Source organism: Piliocolobus tephrosceles, chromosome 1, assembly GCF_002776525.5.
Source record: "Piliocolobus tephrosceles isolate RC106 chromosome 1, ASM277652v3, whole genome shotgun sequence".
Classification (NCBI taxonomy): Eukaryota; Metazoa; Chordata; class Mammalia; order Primates; family Cercopithecidae; genus Piliocolobus; species Piliocolobus tephrosceles.
Window position 1 is genome coordinate 39,754,946 of NC_045434.1, and position 22,522 is coordinate 39,777,467.

At 41.9% G+C, this 22,522-nt stretch overlaps 1 protein-coding gene across 1 annotated transcript in view; it reads left to right on the plus strand.

Moving 5' to 3' along the window:
* LAMC1 (laminin subunit gamma 1) overlaps nucleotides 1-22,522 on the plus strand; it is a 120,019-nt gene that overhangs the window by 72,394 nt on the left and 25,103 nt on the right. Inside the window, exons 2-11 of the mRNA XM_023203483.3 lie at nucleotides 6,298-6,602; nucleotides 10,875-11,005; nucleotides 12,830-12,996; nucleotides 16,872-17,060; nucleotides 17,862-17,979; nucleotides 18,917-19,015; nucleotides 19,108-19,244; nucleotides 19,661-19,783; nucleotides 19,875-20,064; nucleotides 20,374-20,486. Coding sequence (XP_023059251.1) covers nucleotides 6,298-6,602; nucleotides 10,875-11,005; nucleotides 12,830-12,996; nucleotides 16,872-17,060; nucleotides 17,862-17,979; nucleotides 18,917-19,015; nucleotides 19,108-19,244; nucleotides 19,661-19,783; nucleotides 19,875-20,064; nucleotides 20,374-20,486 — 1,572 coding nt within the window. The remainder of the gene's footprint in view (nucleotides 1-6,297; nucleotides 6,603-10,874; nucleotides 11,006-12,829; nucleotides 12,997-16,871; nucleotides 17,061-17,861; nucleotides 17,980-18,916; nucleotides 19,016-19,107; nucleotides 19,245-19,660; nucleotides 19,784-19,874; nucleotides 20,065-20,373; nucleotides 20,487-22,522) is intronic.

The window sequence follows — 22,522 nt, forward strand, 5'->3', positions numbered from 1 at the left end:
ACCTAAACACACCCCATCTCTAATTGACTTTGTGCTACAACTTTATTAGTTTTATATTCCTAAAATCAAGTCTGGCTTCAAGGAGAGCATTCCTTTTCTGACTTCCAGAGAGTTAGCACATAAGAGCCAGTAGTGAACCAGTGACTCCTAATTTGATACTTTAGAATGAACTAGTTTTCTTTTTCTAATTCAAGCTGTGGAAGGGCATTTTGCAATTTTATAAAATTCTTTATGGCCATTGTCATTCATTACTAAACTCTAAAGGAGGTTATTTCACAAGATCCTTATGGAATTTTTCTGAGTAGCACTAACAGAGAAGCATTTATGTTCCCCAGCAGTCACTGCTTCAGTCCAATTCTAAGACAAGAAGGGTTTCTCCCCTATTCAGAGAGATTAGAAATACTTCACCACGTAGGAGGCTTAAGCAGAATTCCTTGGCTTGGTCCTACATGAACAAAGGCTGGGTTCTCGTTGTTGATGCGGCCTGTTCCCCTCCTCTCATTCCTTCAGCCAGCATGAACTGTAGGACCCAGAGCAGGAAGTACTGGTTAATTTTGTGTGCTACATTCTAGACATCTGCCCTTGAGTTTTTTGTTTATGGAATGGATATGGCAGGGGGAGGAAGAGGGGCAGTAGAACACTCAGAAGCTAAACATTTTCTTGGTGGTGTGTATATCCATGGTTAGTCTTCATGTGCGTGAACATGGGGTGAGGGGTGGAAGATGTTCTGGTTGAATAGTTGCTGGAATACATCCAGAAATGCACTTACTGTTTTCCTTAATTGTTTGGCTTGGCTACTTCACCTTAAAGCCATACTGTCTACTTTGACTTGCTCCCACAGCGTGATGATAATTTAGTAGTGTCATTGGACTGGAAATTAGAAGATCTGGTCCTGTTTTCTATTCATCTACCTGTTAACTAATCTTCTTACTTTGTCAATTGTGAAATGAGTAGGATGGACAGAGTAGGAAAGTATGGTGAGAGAGACGACATGGTAACCCTCCAGTGGAGCTATTTAACAGAATAAGAAGCTCCTTAGTGTTCTTGTTCTGGTTGTAGTTAATTCCAGATAACACACATACCTCGCACTTTGACCCCTCTATTCCATTTTCTGTATTTGCCTTCTTATTTATCCAGACTGGATTCCAAATTCCTTGAAGCAACTTTAGTTCCCTTGTCTTGTTGTTTTTCTATTATATTGGCAGAGGGGATGCTGAATGCTGCAGTGGAAATCACACCTCCACAGAGATGTTCATACAAAGGCATGGCCTTCTGCTGTCTTTTTAGCCACCTGGTCTCTGCCCAGTAAGCCTTCTTTTTTCTAGTCAGCTATCTTTGCTGGACTTTACAGTGGCTATTAAGCAGAATTCCTTGGCTTGGTCCTACATGAACAAAGACTGGATTCTCATTGTTGATGCGGTCTGTTCCCCTCCTCTCATTCCCTCAGCCAGCATGAACTGTAGGACCCAGAGCAGGAAGTATTGGTTAATTTTGTGTGCTTCATTCTAAACATCTGCCCTTGAGTTTTTTGTTTATGGAAGGGATATGACTTTACAGGCTACACTCTGTTCAAATATTCCCCACCCAACGTTACTCCCTGACTTCGCCACCAGTCGTTAGCAGGTATCCTTGATTTTTCACTACACAGAAAAAAAGTCATTGGTAGAACTCGACTTTCAACTTCTGTCCCTTAAAACCTGCAAAGTCACTTTGCATATGTACCCAGACAGAGAGCAAAGAGGCAGGTTTCCTTCTGTAGAGAACCAATCTCCCAACAAACATGGAATCCCGTTCTTGTTTTCCAGCTTCTGTTTTTCACCTTTCCCTCTCTGCTGACTCAAGTACAACAATGTTTAATACACGTTCATCTCTACTGTCAGAAAACAAGAAAGAAAAAAAAGATAAGTCTTTCCTTGACCCTGTAACCCTTCCAAATATCATCTTCCCGTCCTTCTCCTCTTCTTTAGCCAGACCACATGGTAGATTAACTACACTTACTGTGTCTGCCTGCTGTCCATTCTGAATAATTCCTTTTTTTTTGAAAGGGAGTCTCGCGCTGTTGCCTAGGCTGGAGTGCGGTGTCGTGATCTCAGCTCACTGCAACCTCTGCCTCCCTAGGCTGGAGCGCAGTGTCGTGATCTCAGCTCACTGCAGCCTCCGCCTCCTGGGTTCCAGCGATTCTCCCACCTCATCCTCCTGAGTAGCTGGGATTACAGGCGCACACCACCACGCCCGCCTAATTTTTTGAATTTTTAGTAGAGATGGGGTTTCACCATGTTGGCCAGGCTAGTCTCGAACTCCTGACCTCAAGTGATCCGCCTGCCTTGACCTCCCAAAGTGTTGGGATTACAGGCGTTAGCCACCATGCCTGGCCCATTCTCAATTCCAACCACTGCCGTCCTGTCCCTGGAACAGCTTTTGGTGCAGCTGTGACCTCTGTGGCTTGAAGCTGATGGATACTTCTTAGTCAGTATCTTACCTGACTCTCCTAGCATATTTGAACCCCGTTAATTTCTCCCTCCTCGAAACTGTCTTTCCTTGGCTTCTGTGACATTTTTATTCTTTTACTTGCCTTCTTCCCTCTGGCTGGCCCTTCATAGCCTCCTCTGTCATCTTCCTCTGTGTGTGCTGTGAACGTTTGTGCATCTTACGGTGGTCTCAGAAGTCAGCTTTCACGCAACACACTTACTCCATGGGCTTCAACTGTTCTCAAGTCTCCAGTGTCCTTCTACATACTAGTGAGTCCCAAGTCTCTGTTTCTAACTCAGATATCTCTCTTGACCTGTCAAACTGCTCACATCCAGCTCCCTACAGACATTTCCTCATCTACATGACCTGCAGGCATCCCCAAACTAGTGTATCTGAAACTGAATTCATCTTCCCATCCTGCCCCTGCGCCTGCCTCCAGTCCTGCCCACTCTTCTCTGTTCTCTATTCAGTGAATAGTACCACCCTCCACTTGGTTCATTTTAAACTAGAAAACTGAATGTTATTCTTAATCCTTCCACCTCATGGAATGGGAAAAAGCAACTTTGACAGTGAAACAGGGTACTGACAGTGACAAGTAGAGGAGGCCTTCAAAAGCAGCTCCCTATCACCTGGTAGTACATCGGTTACTAAGTTCCTGTTGAAAACGGCTTCCTACACCTCACTCAGGTCCACTCATTTCTCTCCATTCCTCTGTTCCCATTCTTCAGCCTCTGTCATCTTTCCTGAATTACTGCCACATCTTGACCTCCCCATCTTCGTTCCTGTCCCTTCCAACCTAATCTCCAAACTAATTTTCTAAAAACCAAACCAGATCTTGTATTTTCTGGTTTAATGCCTTCAGTGGCTGGCCATTACCTTTAAGGTAAAGTTGCTCCTTAAACATGACCGTAGCCTGGCGTGCTCTGCTTCTTGTTTGCCTCATCTCCAGCCACTTTCTAGTTCTAGCTACCCTAGACAACTCTAATTCCTCCAGTGATCACTCCTCTGTGTTCTCTGGGCTTTCATACATGCCATTTCATGTGCCTGGACGATGGGTCCCTGTTTGCTTAGCTCATTCTAAGCATTCCTCATGTCTTGGATTTAGATGCCTCTTCCTCTAGGAAGCATTTCTTGAACTTGTAAATCTGAGTTAGACGATCTTCTCCATGCTTTCCAAACATGATGCACTTCCCCTGTCATGGAATCATCTCATGATGATTTGTAAATTGCAGCTGTCTGTATGCGCTGTTGGGTTGATGCAACTCTGAGGACAGTGCACATGGCTTTCTTGTCCTGGAGGTGTGTGAGCCGCCATACAGACTGCCATAGAGCTCCCTCATTTCCAGCTCTGGCTGTTGGTTGTCATGAGAAAGGTAGCCCTGCAAATGAAGCTCAGTGCCAGCAAGGCCAGGCCAGCACCTGCAAAGTAGACTGCATCAGAGTTTAATGCTAGCATAATTGCTTTCTGGACATTTTGCTACTTGTGGCTGTGCGTCTATGCCCGCAGCAAGAGACATATGCCTGGTTCTTTCAGAGTGTGACTTTGTAGTACAAATGTTGATTGGAACACAGGATGCCTTGATGATTTTACCTTCTCTCCTTTGGCCCAGTCAGTTGCCGTTGGGTTGCTAAAGAACAATGAGATATCAGAAGGATACAAAATAGAGAAGCAAGGATAATCTGTAATCTACAGACTAGTGAGTGAGCCTTTGAACAATCCAGGCCACTTACTCATGAGTAAAATTACTTTAACCATTCTGGAATGTCTTAGATAGTGAGTCTCTGGAATGCCACAGATACTGTACTATAACCTCACCCTCATTCAAAGGTGATATCTTGACATTTTTGATGCAATAGAGAGATACAGGTAAAACTTGCATTCTTTTAACAGGAAGTATGTAAACTGTATTTTGTGTGACCTCTGTCTAGGCAAAATGCACTGCATCCTAGATAGAATATTCACATTTGTATAATATCCTTTGGTAACTGTACCAGGAACAGTCAGGTCCTTTTGTGTGAACATATTCAGAATCCCAGTTCAGGAATGTTCTTTATAAACCCTATTGTGATAATGCCTTATATTTGTATCGAATTTTACAATTAGTCAAGTATGTGTAGATCTTAGTTTGACTTTCCAGCAACTCTTGAAGTAGGTGGGGCAGGGATTGTCATCATTTTTACAAAGAGAAAATGGCAGAGCAGAAATCATATGGTTAGTGAAGGAGGGAGGCAGGATCCTAACTCAAGTCTCAAAATGCCCAGTCCTGTGTTCTTTCTGTCATGCCACATGGCTTTGTGTTGAAGCTAAGGTGTGTGCAAGTATGTTTCATGTGTGTGGGGAACAGATAATCCAGCCTCCTCTCAGATCTGGGCCAGTTGAGAAGTAGTCAGATATGGCTCTTCCTGTCAGTATTATTACAGAGAATGCTCAGTTGAAGAATGTGGCCTGGACACATAGCTTGCATAGGCTTTCTGCTCTTTTCCTCCCTGAATTGACCACACCCACTTAGTCCCAGATCTAGCAACAGGATAGCAGCAGGCCCCACCCCACACAGAGGCAGAGCCGCACTGTATTGCACTGAGTGCAGGAGAGCAGAGAGGGGGACTCCAGTCAGCAGCCAGAGAGAGACATAGCGCGGTCCGGGCCACATGTGAGGAATCGCTGCTTGTCTTTCAGGGACTAGTGGGTATGAGGAACTGAAAGTGGCAGAAGTCTCTCCTCAACACTCCTGAGAGCACAGAAGTTGCTTTTCTGTGGGTTTTGTAGGAGAGGGTTAGGATGGTTCTTGAATTAATTGGCTTAGGGAGGAAAAAAACCGTAAGCTCCTCGAGTACAAGGATCCCTGTGTCTAACACATTCCGTTCCCTGATGTATATAGCGTAGAGCTGAGCATAGATTTGTGCCCAACAAGTTCTTGTTGACCAAACTGGAATCTTCACTATAACACAGAGGTAGCAAAGTATATATATTGTTAGAGATAGCAGGACCCAATGTGTGAATGAATGGTGTTTGTTTCTTTTACCCATGTGAAGACGCACTGGCTGGCAACCAAGCCATCCTGACCATAAGACCACACTCTGGCTTTGGCAGTGAACTGTCTGCCCCAGTGACTGCTGTCTTTTCCTCTCTGCTCAGAGCTCATTTCTCATATATTCTCTTTTGAACATATTCAAACAACCTCTTTAAACCTCCTTTCTCCCTTTCTCTTTTTTCCCCCTATTTCATTGTTCATCTGCTAAAGGAATTTTTTATTCTTCTTTCTTATTCTACTCCCTGCTACATCTCTCAAACACTGTCCTCCCTTCTTCAAATGTCTGTATCTTAACTTGGTAGATAAGTAGAATAGTGCTGATGATATTCTTCCTGCATCAAGAGTAACATTACAGTTAATAGAGAATAAGGTTTTTTTAAAGTCTTAAAGGGTCTGGAGACCTATTTAGAAAGTCAGCATATATTTGCTTTTGTATCTTTTAATTAAGCTTTTACTGAAGTACCAGTGTTAAGAATAAATGTGCTTTTAATTCAATTTTAGTTTTAATTAATAGCATAAGTACAGTACTAACATATGCCGCCAGTTTTCATTGCACACAAAATTTCCACAGTGCACCTCACGACAGGCCTTTATGAGCCAATTTATGGACCCAACTGCCATTTGTCATTTTGTGGGAAAATAATGTAGTTTTCTGTTTTAGAATAGCCTGTCTTCTTGGTTTAATGTGTACAAGGTGATTTGTATCCTTTGTCAAGTTCCAAACTAAGCTGGGAATATAGGGCATTTCTTTGCTTCATACATATGACTTACGACCTTTGATGTGTTTGCCCCACAGGAAAAGCTTTTGACATCACCTACGTGCGTCTCAAGTTCCACACCAGCCGCCCAGAGAGCTTTGCCATTTACAAGCGCACGCGGGAAGATGGGCCCTGGATTCCTTACCAGTACTACAGTGGTTCCTGCGAGAACACCTACTCCAAGGCAAACCGCGGCTTCATCAGGACAGGAGGGGACGAGCAGCAGGCCTTGTGTACTGATGAATTCAGTGACATTTCTCCCCTCACTGGGGGCAACGTGGCCTTTTCTACCCTGGAAGGAAGGCCAAGTGCCTATAACTTTGACAATAGCCCTGTGCTGCAGGTAAGTTCTTACAGGTTGGCCTGAAGCCAGCTAGTTCTATAACGTGAGGTGCGGGAAGATTATTGTAGCGGGGCCTGTGGTCCCACTTCTGAGGTACCGAGTCAGAGTAGAATACTTGAGCAGCACAGACAGAGAGCTTGATTCTGCTCTCTGTGTACTATTAATAAGTAAAGGAAAGTAGTTTTGTTCCTGCTGCCTGGTTGATGTTTGTGCTTATGCACTTGCAGGTCTATTCTAGGATGTAAACTTTACACATTTTTTAAAAAGTCAAACAATTTTAACGGTAGTCTCTGTATCTGAGGTGGAAACATTTTCCTTCTGACCTTTTGAAGAGAACATTTGACCTCAGATTTCTTGAATCTTTTCTTACCAATTTTTTGATTTGACAAAATAAAAAGTATTTTTTAAAATTAGCAAAGGGAAACAATTGAAGCAAGATATTTAAGAATGCCATCTTCTTTCATTTTTGCACAGTACAATCTTGATTAGGTTTGTCTGGCACCACTGCCGATCATTAAAGAAACTCCTCATCACCTAAAAGGATGGATGTTAGTAACAGGATATTAATTTAGGTACCCATAGTGTTGTACTTAAACACTGTGATAGAAACATTTCCCTGTTTGAGAAGGATTTATTTTTCCTCATGAATTCTACATGCATATTCCTTATACACCATAATACGGAATTCTTCTGTGTTGCTCAGATTTCTGCGAACTTTTCGTATGTCCCAGCTATTTGATGATAGAAAAGCTGATGAGCCTCATGCTGTACTCAGTACTTTAACACAGAATTGGAGATGCTGCAGCATGTGGCTGAAGTCAACAGCCACATGGGGATAGCCTATATCAGTTGACTGAAACAAGATAGTCTGATCATGGGTTTTCAAATGCTGTATACATTATATGAAAAGCTGTTGTGATTTCTCAATAGGAAATACCCCATTTTTCTAGGGTTTCTAATTTGGATCTTCTTATTCTTTCTCTCCATTATTATGTTCAGGGACTCTGTTTCTAATTGTATGGTTTTGGACAGTGACAAAAGATAAGAATATATTTTTCTATGGGTCTAGTTTCCCCCTTCCATTGTGTTTCCTGTAAGTTGCTGGGAGAGCATGAATGTGAAAGCTGTTGGTAAACTCTGAGGTCATAGTGAGCAATGAGTGTTCTTGCCAAGGCCTTGCAAAAAAGTGTTTCTTGTAATGGAGATAAGTTGTGTTCAAAATAAATGGCAGAGAGGATAGCTGATTTTGACAGATGAAAAAGCAAGGCCAGGCACAGTGGCTGATGCCTGTAATCCCAGCACTTTGGGAGGCCGAGGCAGGTGGATCACTTGAGGTCAGGCGTTCAAAACCTACCTGACCAACATGGTGAAACCCTCTCTCTACTAAAAATACAAAAAAAAAGTTAGCCAGGCATGGTGGTAGGTGCCTGTAATCCCAGCTACCCTGGAGGCTGAGGTAGGAGAATCACTTGAACCCGGGAGGTAGAGGTTGCAGTGAGCAGAGATCATGCCACTGCACTCCAGCCTGGGCAACAGAGTGAGACTCCATCTCAAAAAAAAAAAAAAAAAAAAGAAGAAGAAGAAAGAAAAGAAAAAGCAGAAGACTGAATGTCCAGTGGAGAGGTGACCTACAAATACTCTTTAAGTTGATCAGTTAGCAAACATTTGCCAGACTTCTTTCTTTCCTACAGCAAATTATTGCATTTTCCTGTCCTGATGAGGCAACAATAGAAAGAACAGTGTAGTGAGTAGGAAAATGCAGTGATACAAAGTTGTAACTGTGATTTTCTGGCACCTTTGCTAACTGTACACCTGCTCTGTCTTGAGCCATTTCCCAACTGCAGGAATTGTGATGTTTGTTACTCTTTATGCCATAGAAACTAGTGAAACTATAAGAGGTAATGAGACTACGTGTGGTAAAAATGCTATGGGTTATGACCTGGTATTAAAAAAAAATGCTATGGGCATCTGCATAGACGTGGTCAGTCTGTTTCATTATGGAGTAACATTAATTATGTGTCTCTGGATGTAAGAGCTCTGTCTCTGATATCCAGTTGCCAAGGAGGTTGAGCTAATTTGACTTTTAGCTGATCTGACAATGAGAGGGAACTCCCACCTCTCTCCCTCTCTTCATTGTTCCCTGAACCTCCCTGCAGAAGCTGTAATCTCCCAGATGGGGAAGGAGACCCTTCTTGGTTTCACCGTATTATAAGTATTACTAAGCATGTATCGATTTATGATACTAATTTACATTTATTGAAGCACTTACTGTAGCATACTATAATGTGACAAGCACTGTTCTAAGCCCTTTGATTTTCTACCTCAGTTAACCCTCACAGTAACTCTGTAAGGTAGGTACTTTCATTGTCTCCATTTTACGGGTGAGGAATCAGAGGCCCAGAAAGGATGTAACTTGCCTCAAATCACACAGTTTAAGTGGCAGAACTGGGATTCAGAACCTGCAAGGTCTAGCTCCAGGGTCTGTTCTTGAAAGATGCTCATTAGGAAGAAAAATGGCTTAGCTTTTTGAGAAGCTCTTATTCAAAGAGAACTGTGATAAGGTTGAAGCCTGTAGAAGATATAATAAGCACTAAACACAGAGATATGTTTAGCTATTTACATTACAGACGACTAAAATATTCCTACCGTTGTGGCTGTGAGTAGGAGTTGTTATTGGAGTTCCAAGTTTGGATATGGTGAAATCATCGTCTCTTCTCCTTTCTAATTATACTTGAAGGCTCTGTGGAGATTAGCTTTTATAAGCTCTCCATGTTGTTCTATATGCCAGGTATTTGGTGTGGCTTAAGGCAGTGATTCCAAATCAAGGCTGTGCCTCCCAGACTCACCTGGAGCCTTCTGAAAACATAGATGTCTGCACCTCTGCACTTGCTTGTTACGTCTCCAAAGGTGATTTTGTTGTGCAGTCCCTAGGAAAGACTTAAAATGGAAATGCTATCTTTGAGTGGTTATATGTAATACACCACCCCAAAACCTAATGGTTTTAGATAACTGTGATTTATGATTTCTCATGATTCTGTGTTAGCCTGGGTCACTTCACCTGACAGGTCAGCTGGGGCCCGGGTCTCTGTCTCCCTGTGGTCTTCTATTATCAGGAGGCTAGACCAGGATTTATACCACAGTGGAAGTGATCTGGGAGGGTGAGTCCCTGTGCACAAGTACGTACCGAGCCTCTACTTATGTCACATTTGTTGATGTACCCGCGGCTGAAACCAGTCACACACCCAAGCCTAGAGTCAGCATAGAAAGAGACTGCACTGGGTGTGGGCCCTAGCAGACATTATTCACTGGGATCATTAGCATAGCATTCTACCACACATGTAAATATCTGCCTAAAATTAGCTCAGTGTAAGGGCTTAGATCTCATAAAACCTGGGGAAAAACTCTACAGCCCCCATTCTTGTCCTCTGCCATTATGGTATACCTACCAACTTGATAAGTTGTGGTTTCTTCAAATTCATTCATTCACTTAGCAAATAATAGTTTACATACCTACTGCATGCTAGGGAAATTGCAGTGGACAAAACAGAAGTTTCCTGCCCTCATGGTACTACTTACAGTGTGGTGGGAAGGGTAGGGTGTGTGTGAAAAAAGACAATGTAAATAAAGTGAGAGTGGGAAATAGGAAGTTGGGGAGGGGTAGCAATGTTAGATAAGGTGGCCAGGGAAGGCCTCAGAGAGAAGGTGATATTGTGGGGAGGGTCAAGACAAACACAGACAACATCCTATTGGTTCAAGCCTATGTAATGATTTATTAGCAAGTACTTGGGCATCTCCCTCAGATCTGTCAGTAGTGGTTTGGGTTGGCAGGGAGGAATAGATGCTATAACATGGGCAGGGGCAGGCAATGACCAGCATCTCTGATCCAAGTGTGGTGCCCCAAGAGCTCTGAGTTGGTATCCCTGACTGTATTTGGGGTGTGGATGTAGGATGGAGGGAAGGGGCATGTGTATTGAGTCCCTAATGTATGCTGCACATTATATTTTAAGCCTCTCAGCAACCTTGCAAAGAAATTTGTTATTATCCTTGTGTTTTGAGACTCCGAGTAGTAAAGTAACAAATCAAAGAAGGGAAGAGTCAAGAAGGAGAAAAATATTAGAAAATTAAAGAAGTCATTGAGTATTATAATAGATCGAGTGCTAGAAGAGGGCGTAAGCTAAATGATAAGTTAGTGATTGAGAACATTTTGTCACATTGATATCATTTTCAGTCCCTCCACTTCTCTTTTGTGTTTCTATTTTTGCTTCCTGACAGGAATGGGTAACTGCCACTGACATCAGAGTAACTCTTAATCGCCTGAACACTTTTGGAGATGAAGTGTTTAACGATCCCAAAGTTCTCAAGTCCTATTATTATGCAATCTCTGATTTTGCTGTGGGTGGCAGGTAAGTAAACTATTAAATTAGTCTTGAAAGTGTTTGGAGCTTTTCATAGAGGTGAATCTAGCAACTTGTTTACAATTGTGTTAATACTGTTGTTAGATGTTTTCTCTACTAAGAATAGGAGCGGCAGTCCTTCCTGTGTGATAATGCTTAGCTAGAAAGACAGCAGCCTAGGATGTTTTCGCTGTCAGATCTTGTTCTGGAAACTAAGCATGTAGGTTTTCCAAAACCTTGTCGAATCCACATACTTAGTGAATTCTTATTGACAATTTAAGTACAAAGGCACTGTGAAGCACTTGAGGAAGGGTAAGACTCACCTTATCCTACTGAGAAGTCCTGACCTTCTCGGATCTTACAAATGAACAGGGTAGGAGATGTATGAATATGTGAAAACTGAAATACTGGTGGTTACCTGTTTTTAAAAAATAGATAAAGCAGCAGTAGAATAGATGCCACATATTAAGAATGATTCAAAACTGCCAGGCTGGAGAAGCAGATGTCATCTGAGCTGGGTCTTGAAAGCTTTGGATAAGGAAGGGGAGGATGCCTTGGTTGGATGCAAGAGGATGGACATGTCATAAGCAGAAGGTTAGAGATGGGAGAGTATAAACCCATTTAACTGAAGGAAAATCTCTTATGAATCGGTAGAGTTGTAAACCAGAAAGATAGTTTGGTGGCCAGAGACCTTAAATAGCAGGTGAAGAATCTTGAGCTTACCTGCCCTGTGTTAGACCGTGAGATCCCAAGAGCAGAAAACTTACTTTTGCTTACATTGTTTCTGCTATGGGATTGGTGCTTAGTGAAAGTTAATTTTAAGGTTTAGTGATCAGGAGAATGGTTGGTACTATTATTAACAAAACAAAGATGAGCTACACTGATGAGTTTGGTTATACATATGTAAAATTTCAGGTCATGGGGGGCATCAAAGTTTGTGTAGCAGTCAAGGATAAGAGCTTGAGAGAAGATGAAAGCTGGAGATCTGAGTTTAGGACTTGTCCTGCCACACTGTCAATGATTCGGAAGTGTTTTATTGTATCAGTGAATGGTAGTTGAAGCTATGAGACTGATCGCTGTCGTTAAGGAAGCAAGTGAGGGAAACATTACTACTCCATGGTGCACATTAGTATTGATGGGAATTTCCATGAGTCCTTAGTTTGTTATCATACTTGCATCTAGGGGATCCTTCAGGGATTCTTGCTCCAAACAACTTCAGGGGATATTAGTCTGACTACCAGACGTCCATATGGGGGTAAGGTATCTAATGTGTCTCACCACCTTTAGGTTGGAATACTTTAAAATCATTATGGCAGATAATTGCTGATGTTCATCGACTTCTTTTGTGGTTGTGCAATCCTGAGCACATAAATAAAACACTCCTTGATCTTCCCATTAACCTTATGAAATAGGCATTATCATCATCCCTGTTTTACAAGCGAGGCACAGAGGCTAAGTTACAGTGGTAAGTGATAGGGAAGGGTTTCAAACTCAGGCAGCCTGGCCTCAGAGTCCATGCTTTTCTGAACCACTACATTCTGCTGCCTCGTGATACACAGGTTTGACTTCAGGAATTGATCCTCAGATATCCTCAGAAATTGTTAGGGACTTTCTTTTCATGTCTGGTTAATCCCTACCCCTGTTAAGTAAAGCTACCTTGTTTAATTTTTTTTCATCCTTGAAAATTCGGACAGCCATTACTTAATCTTGCTCAGTTCCTCAGTTTACACTTTTGAATGGTAAAACTTACTTCTTTGGGTACATAGTTTTTCTGTGTGCATGTCTGGGACTTTGCAGCCATTCCATTTTTTGGAGTGTCTCTTCTCTCCCCAGATGTAAATGTAATGGACACGCAAGCGAGTGTATGAAGAACGAATTTGATAAGCTGGTGTGTAACTGCAAACATAACACATATGGAGTAGACTGTGAAAAGTGTCTTCCTTTCTTCAACGACCGGCCATGGAGGAGGGCAACTGCGGAAAGTGCCAGTGAATGCCTGCGTGAGTGCCCCATGGCGTCAGTCTGTCGATTGTCTTGAGGACTTCCAAGGGTGGAAGAAGGAATGGGTGACTTCCTTTTATTCCTCCTTCAAAGGAAAGCTCTGAAAGGCCATGCTTTTTCTGTAATTTGAGTAGTATTCAAGTCAGAGGAAAGTCATACATGAGGGCAATTCACTGTAACGGCACACTGAGGGTTTTGTGTTTCCTTCATGAACACACGTCCCAGAGTTGGAGGAGCATCTGCAAGGTTTAGAAATTTGTTTAGATGCAAATACTGGGCCAGTGTAGTCTACTCCAGAATATGGTTTCTCTAGTCTTCTTTGTTCCCCTTTAAAATAGTATTATTTTTATCAGTGCTCAGGCAGCCAAGGTAATTAACATGTATCAAATATAATGAGTTCTAGGCTAAGATGACCATTCCAAGATTATTTTATTATTATTATTTTTTTGATACTGAGCCTCACTCTGTCACCTAGGCTGGAGTGAGTGATCTCAACTCACTGCAACCTCTGCCTCCCAGGTTCAAGCGATTGTCCTGCCGCGGCATCCCAAGTAGCTGGGATTACAGGTGCGTGCCACCATGCCCAGCTAATTTTTGCGTTTTTAGTAAGACAGGCTTTCACCATGTTGGCCAGGCTGGTCTCGAACTCCTGACCTCACTCAGGTGATCCACCTGCCTCAGCCTCCTAAAGTGCTGGGATTACAGGTGGGAGCCTGGCCACACAAGATTATTTCTCAAAACTGTTTTTTTCTTTATCTCACTAAAGAGTACAACAGGGAGAATTTTCCCACTCCTCCGATGGAGAGGTGGGTAACTTTGGAAAGAAGAATAGGTCCTAGTATTCCTAGAAAAAGGTAAAATGAAAAAAACTTAAAACATTGTTTATCCCTTCACAATATCATGGTTTATTCCGAACAGATAGAGAAAGAAATCTCAGGAGAAGGGAACCTTTTAATCGTGATTTTAAAGCAGCAATAATTTTCTTATGTACTTACAAATATTCTTTATCATGTTCTTTTAAGAATAAAGAGAATAAGAAAGAAGATACTCTTAACTTGCAGAAATTATTGGCAGAGACTGGGAATGGTGGCTCATGCCTGTAATCTCTGCACTTTGGGAGGCCGATGGGGTTGGATCACCTGAGGTCAGGAGTTCGAGACCAGCCTGGCCAACATGGTGAAACCCTGCCTCTACTAAAAATACAAAAATTAGCCAGGCGTGGTGGTACATGCCTGTAATCATAGCTACTCACTTGGGAAGCTGAGGCAGGAGAATTGCTTGAACTCGGGAGGCGGAGGTTGCAGTAAGCCGAGATTGCACCACTGCACTCTAGCCTGGGCAACAGAGTGAGACTCCATTTCAAAAAACAAAAACAAACACAAAAAAATTATTTGCAGAAACCCCGAGAAGAGACCACTGTCTTAACTCATGACTGTTTCCAATGAGCTGCCGAGTCTTTTCAACAAATCCTAAGATTTGCAAGTAAAATTTACAGCCTCCTCTAACATTTGTAAGCACTTGCTTGAGCTTCTTTGATTCTATTACTGAACTGTAATATTCAGTGTTGGAAGCTGTATAATAAAAGCTGGTACAAGAATGAAATACTCCTAAGATGTGGCATTTAAATAAATGGACGTGTGCTTGAAAAGCATTCTGCTTAATAATGTCGTATTTTGAGTCTATCCAGGAAGTTACTTAGAAAAGCAAACATTGCACATTGCCAATTTACCTCTAGCAAATGAACCGAGTACTGTAGCTAAAGGACTTTGATGAGGAACTAAGTCAATTTGCTTTTCTCGCTAGTCCCCTCAGCACTGTGACACTTCAAAGAGTGACATTTCTGGATGTCGTGACAATACTACATTATTGTCAGGATGCTAGGGCTAGGGAAGAGAACTACCTTCTCTCAAGGAAGGGGCCATGGCATTTGCTTTAGCTGTGGGTTGGGACAGTGTGGACAGGGGTGTTATTCTGCTTCACCGTCTCAGAACATCACATCTTGAGGTGGGCTGGGCTTGGTGGATTGAGGGATAAACCAGGGCATCTTGAAGGAAGAGAAATAGCTAATGAAGAAGGAAAAGGGCCCTTTAAAACTAACTTAACAAAACTCGGATTTTTGGTGGCAGTAACTCAAGTTTCTAAAGAAGTTTCCAATTATAATACTGTGCTATAAATAACTGATCATAAGGAAGAGAGAAAAAGAACAAAAGGGGCCGGGTATGGTGACTCACACTTGCAGTCCCACCACTTTGGGAGACCAAGGTGGGAGACTCATTCGGGACCAACCTGGGCAATATAGTGAAAGCCTGTCTCTGCAAAAATAAAAAATAAAATAAAATAAGTAGCCAGGCATGGTGGCATGTGCCTGTACTCCCAGCTACGCGGCAGGATGAGGCAGGAGGATCAGTTGAGCCTAGGAGTTTGGGACCAGCCTGAGCAACATAGCAAGACCTTGTCTCTACAAAAAATTTTTTAAAAATTAACTGAGTATAGTGGCACACATATGTAGTCCCAGCTACTTGAGAGGCTAAGGCAGGAGGAGGATCACTTGAGCTCAAGAATTTGAGGCTGCAATGAGTTATGGTGACACCACTGCACTCCAGAGTGAGACCCTGTCTCCAAAAAACAAATCAAAATGTGTTCATGATTTTGGTTGGAAGAAGTCTGCATTAAAAAAGAAAAATTATTCAAAAAAAGATATATTCAAATATTTTTTTAAAGCAACAATATCCTGTTCGATTTGAAACCAAATAAAACTTCTTTTTATTTCTGTTATTTTATATTTTAGTAAGTTATTTATTTTATAACTTCAAGATACTGTCTACATTTAGGGAAGAATCAATAACTCAGAAAAAAATCTTTTTATTGTAAATATATTAAGGAATTTCTGTGACTGCAGATACTTGGTCTTAAAATATGGTTGTGCCCTGCAGGGAATATAGCTACTTAACAGATCACCCATTTGGAGTTGAGGCTTCCCTGTACATGGATGTTTCTGGAGGATCTAGATTTCTTTTTAATTCTGCTTTCATCTGTCGTGGCACTAATTTTAACCCATATGTCTCAAGTTACCCCAGTCTAGATATATAAATAATCTGGCACTTTGGAAGTTAGTGTCTTAATGTATTTGACTCATCTGAGGCCTAAAACGTTAAGGTAAATTGAAGCCTGCATATAAAATGGCACCTTGTTTTTGGAGTTGATACTAGAATAAAGGCTAAAGATTCAGGAGAATTGTAATTTGACTTGACTTTTACTTGTATATGAACAGTTACCTGGAGGCAGGTTCTTTTCTAAGTATGGGAATTCCTTGTAATTTATGATGGTGCTATTTGTTAGAGGGAGGAACATTTCTTTATCTTCTGGCTATATATACCCTTTATTGACATACTGTTGGGTTTTGTTGGTGGTGGTTTTTTGTTTGTTTTTGAGACAGAGTTTTAGCTCTTGTCGCCCAGCCTGTGGCCCAATGGCGTGATCTCAGCTCACTGCAACCTCTGCCTCTCGGGCTCAAGCAGTTCTCTTGCCTCAGCCTCCCGAGTAACTGAGATTACAGGCACCTGCTACCACACCCAGCTAATTTTTTGTATTTTTAGTAGAGACAAGGTTTCACCATGTTGGCCAGGCTGGTCTCGAACTCCTGACCTCAGGTGATCTGCCTGCCTCAGCCTTCCAAAGTGCTGGGATTATGGGCATGAGCCACTGCACCCGGCCTTCTTCTTCTTGTTGATAAACAGTGCATCTGGTAGTCATTCTTAGTCTACCACCATCTGTCTGTCTCAGAGATGTGGGAAATTATGTTTGGTTTTAAGTCTTAAAATGCTGTTCTTAAAGGTACCCAGATCTGATGTAATTTTTGTGTTTTGACTGACAGCCTGTGACTGCAATGGTCGATCCCAGGAATGCTACTTCGACCCTGAACTCTATCGTTCTACTGGCCATGGGGGTCACTGTACCAACTGCCAGGATAACACAGATGGCGCGCACTGTGAGAGGTGCCGGGAGAACTTCTTCCGCCTTGGAAACAATGAAGCCTGCTCTCCATGCCACTGTAGTCCTGTGGGTAAGTGACAGGAAGATGGATTGAAAGACAAAATGATAGTTCCGTGGACCCCCAGAAAGGAAAGCTTTGTTTCCAAGGCATTTGCACAACTAAGTGTGGAGGTGTGTACAGTATTGTAACACAGAAATGAGTCAAGATCTGTCTGTACCCCACACCTCCACCTTTTTAAACCAAGTTGAACTTTCGGATGAGTTTCTGGTGTGTAAGAATGGGGTGGTGGTCTGAGTAATGGTTCTGTAAATAATTAGCAACAGGATCGTAGAGACAATCTGAACTTTGACTGTAAAAGGTTAACTGCTTTGTGAGTTCTTCCTTGTTAATGATTTTGTTTAGTCTAATCTCCTTAGAGTGCTAAACTATTCTTAGCATGTTGGTGTGTGTACAGAGATGCACAGCATTCTTAGTCTAGCCCATTTCTTCAAGAGTTTGACCTTTATTTTTGTAATTTAGGCCTATAAATACTTAAATTCTAGACATGGGCCTTAAGGGGCTGTGATCGCCCACAGAGAAGTAACTGGTCTTGTGTGTAGTGTTTCATTGGGTACAAAGTGATTTTCAACATTGATGAGCAAATTCATTTTAGCATGTGTCTAGAAACTTAAAATCCCATGGCTTAAAGGGGCATGATTTTGAGAAAGTTCTGATTTAAAATTTGGTTTTTATTCTCTTTGTGACCATCAGGAGATTGCATACTGGTTCTCAGGCATTGCTTTTAATTACCAATTATCTTTCTTTAACACATTGATTTTACTTACATATCTGGCCGAATTTTTGTTTGACAATAGGCACTTTACATTTTAGGCTCTCTAAGCACACAGTGTGATAGTTACGGCAGATGCAGCTGTAAGCCAGGAGTAATGGGGGACAAATGTGACCGTTGCCAGCCTGGATTCCATTCTCTCACTGAGGCAGGATGCAGGTAAAATATTTTCAAAGCCAGAAGAAGGGGGCAGAATCTATATGTAGTCAACACATATTAATAGATCTTGTGGCTTGTTGGCAGCAGGGTAAATATTTTTCCCATAATAATTGTCAGCAAGACTGAGAACTAGCTGTAATGGTGAGCCACAAGGGGTTTGGCTTGTACAGAGAGTAAGCAGAGTTTTAATGGGATGACTATCTCAGACTGAAACCAATATAAAAATGACTTTAGGCTCACGCCTGTAATCCCAGCACTTTGGGAGGCCGAGGCGGGCGGATCACAAGGTCAGGAGATTGAGATCACGGTGAAACCCCATCTCTACTAAAAATACAAAAAAAAATTAGCCGGGCATAGTGGCAGGTGCCTATAGTCCCAGCTACTCAGGAGGCTGAGGCAGGAGAATGGCATGAACCTGGGAGGCTGAGCTTGCAGTGAACTGAGATCTCACCACTGCATTCCAGTCTGGGTGACAGGGCGAGATTCTGTCTCAAAAAAAAAAAGAAAAAGACTTTAGGATCCATTTTGTTCTATGTGTATTTCTTTTTAAAAAAATCTGTTGGCTGGGTGCCAGTGGCTCACGCCTGTAATCCCAGCACTTTGGGAAGCCCAGGCGGGCAGATCACGAGGTCAAGAGATCGAGACCATCCTGGCCAACATTGTGAAACCCTGTCTCTACTTAAAATACAAAAATTAGCTGGGTGTGGTGGCATGCACCTGTAGTCCCAGCTACTCGGGAGGCTGAGGTAGGAGATTCGCTTGAATCCTGGAGGTGGAGGTTGCAGTGAGCCGAGATAGTGCCACTGCACTCCAGCCTGGGCGACAGTGCGAGACTCTGTCTCAAAAAAGAAAACTGTCTCAAAAAAAAAAAGGGTTGACTTTAATAATAGAATTTTTCTCCCTTCTCTGATTGTTTTATCCATTTTTCATTGAATAGGCCATGCTCTTGTGATCCGTCTGGCAGCATAGATGAATGTAATGTTGAAACAGGAAGATGTGTTTGCAAAGACAATGTCGAAGGCTTCAATTGTGAAAGGTAGTGCATTCTTTCTCCGGCTGCATTGTGTTTTCTCTGTTACCATAGTTCAAGTAAAAAAAAGTAACCGGGTGTGTCTTAATCTTTTTCAGATGCAAACCTGGATTTTTTAATCTGGAATCATCTAATCCTAGGGGTTGCACACCCTGCTTCTGCTTTGGGCATTCTTCTGTCTGTACAAATGCTGTTGGCTACAGTGTTTATTCTATCTCCTCTACCTTTCAGATTGGTAATTTATACCTCATCCCCCAACCTGTTAGAACTGTGAGACTACACTTAAAATATTTTTAAAAATAAAATCAGTAACTCTTTGAGGGCTTTTTGATGGTTGGCAACACTTTGTATTATTTAGCATGCATAGTTTTTATAATTTGGCCTTTTAATTTAATGAAAATGTACTTTTGGCTTTAGAATTTATCTCGATGAATAGTGATTGCAAATGTTATGTAAATAGTAATAAAGTAAAATATAGTTTGAGTGGTATAGCATATATAGGTACTGTTGTAGGATCCATTTATTTAAAAAGGTTTATTGATGCCTTTCTGTATACAAGGTGTGGTCTTACACATTTTTATGGTACATAGAGGACCTGAATTCAGGATGTTTACAGTGTAAAGTGCTTGTGTTTTCCTTCTCTACCTGCAGATGAGGATGGGTGGCGTGTGGAACAGAGAGATGGCTCTGAAGCGTCTCTTGAGTGGTCCTCTGAGAGGCAAGATATTGCCGTGATCTCAGACAGCTACTTTCCTAGGTACTTCATTGCTCCTGGTAAGTAAGGCTAGAAAGCAGTCTGACTTGCTGTGTGCCTCTGTTTAATCTCAGTCTCACATTCTTGCCCACCATTGTGTCTGCATTCCAGCAAAGTTCTTGGGCAAGCAGGTGTTGAGTTATGGTCAGAACCTCTCCTTCTCCTTTCGAGTGGACAGGCGAGATACTCGCCTCTCTGCAGAAGACCTTGTGCTTGAAGGAGCTGGCTTAAGAGTATCTGTGCCCTTGATCGCTCAGGGCAATTCCTATCCAAGTGAGACCACTGTGAAGTATGTCTTCAGGTAAGATAGCCTTCTTTGTAAAATGAGACTTGACTAGCATTGTGAAAGGGGTGTCTTTAAAAGTTTAACTGGCCTCTAGATATATTTTAAAGAAAACCTTCTGGGTTATTGTGGTGATTTTGTAAAAGGGAGCCTTCCTTTGTTTACCTTTATCTTTTCCAACTGTACTACCAAGTCAATAGTCTCATTTTTTGTTTGATTTGACTGTCAGAGCATTGCATTGTTGGTGGCATAAATGAGTAAGAAATGTTTCCCCAACATCCAGAATTATCCTTACAGAGGTTAATGTGGCCCTTTCTTTCTCTCCAGGCTCCATGAAGCAACAGATTACCCTTGGAGGCCTGCTCTTACCCCTTTTGAGTTTCAGAAGCTCCTAAACAACTTGACCTCTATCAAAATCCGTGGGACATACAGTGAGAGAAGTAAGTTATGATATAATTTAGGAGAGTTGTTTAAAAAGATCGGGTAGAAAGATTCGTGATAATGCAAAAGTTTCTCTTTCCTAATATATAACACTGAGAAGTTGTATAACAACCACATTATACATGAATTATATATAAGAACAATGCATTTTTTAACTGCTTTCAAGGACCTGGAAAAAATTTGGTAAAATTAGTAAATAGTATTATTTACTAATTGATTACTCAATTGATCAGTAGGTCAATTGAGATTACATTGTATATGAATAGATTTTCTAAAAAACCTAATTATAGGCCAGACGCAGTTACTTACACCTGTAATCCTAGCACTTTGGGAGGCTGAGGTGAGCAGATAACTTGAGGCCAGGAGTTTGAGACCAGTCTGGGCAACATGGTGAAACCCTATCTCTATTAAAAATGCAAAAATTAGCCAGGCGGGGTGGCGAAAGCCTGTAATCCCAGCTACTGGGTGACTGAGGGATGAGAATTGCTGAAACCCGGGAGGCAGTGTTGCAGTGAGCTGAGCTCATGCCACTGCATTCAAGTCTGGGCAACAGAATGAGAATCTGTCTCAGAAAAAAAAAAAAAAAATTCTAATGATAATTCTACTGGCTCAAGTTGCCTCATCTTCATTTCTTTTTATTTACGGTTGTGTAATTATAATTTATAATTTGAGCCATTGGTTAAATTATTAAAACTCATGAATTATTGAATGATTTTGTTCTAATTTTAGGTGAACAAGAGTTTAAGACTTAAAATTTTTTTTTTTTTTTTGAGACGAAGTCTTGCTCTGTCACCCAGGCTGGGGTGCAATAGCATGATCTTGGCTCACTGCAACCTGTACCTCCCGGTTCAAGTGATTCCTCTGCTCAGCCTCCCAAGTAGCTGGGATTACAGGCATGCCCCACCACACCCGGCTAATTTTTGTATTTTTAGTAGAGATGGGGTTTCACCATGTTAGCCAGGCTGGTCTCAAGCTCCTGACCTCAGGTGATTCCCCCGCCTCAACCTCCAAAAGTGCTGGGATTACAGGCATGAGCCCCTGCACCTGGCCAAAATTTTTTTTCCTAAAAAAATGTTTTAAACAAGGACCTTTTTCTCTAGCAAGGTACAGCTATTTGGGGAGGTGGAGTTAGTGATGATGTGGTGTTGGGAGAGGCATCTGCAGCTTAGATGTGTTGATTTTTGAGAAGCCTGCGTGAATATCCAGATAAAAATGGCTTATAAGTAGTTACAGAAATATGAATCTGGGGCTTAGGAAGAGATTAGGACTAGAGATCCAGATTTAGAAGGTTGTCAACATATGGGCAATAATTTTTAAACTTGAAAATGTGATAGAAAATATAGATGGGAAAGAAGGATGGAATCCTGGAAACAGTTAAGGTCCATGCTCTAAGACCCAAGGGCAACATGGCAAAACCCCATCTCTACTAAAAAGTACAAAACATTAGCAGAGTATGGTGGTGCATGCCTGTAGTACCAGCTTCTCAGGAGGCTGAGGTGAGAGGATCACGTGCGCTCAGGAGGTCAAGGCTGCAGTGAGCAGTAATTGCGCCACTGCACTCCAGCCTGGCCAATGGAGTGTGACCCTGTCTCAAAAAAATATAATTAATAAATAAAACCCAAGGGAGAAAAAGAGTTTTAAGAAAGAGAAACAATTAACAAGTTTAGGAAGCTAGCATCATTGGGTTTTAGATTGGGTGATTCCTTAATCATTGCTGGGTTTTTGTTTTTAGGAAGTGTTAAAACTGTCCAGGCATGGTGGCTCACGCCTGTCATTCCAGCACTTTTGGGAGGCTGAGGCAGGAGGATTGCTTGAGGCTAGGTGTTCAAGACCAGCCTGGGCAACATAGCAAGATTCTGTCTCTATAAATCAAAAAAATTAGCTGGGCGTGGTAACACACACCCGTGGTCCTAGCTACCTCGGAGGCTGAGGGCAGGGGGATGCGTGAGCCCAACAGGTTGAGCCCACAGTGAGCTGTGATCATGTCATTGCATACCAGCCTGAGTTTACAGAGTGGATCTATCTCAATCAATCA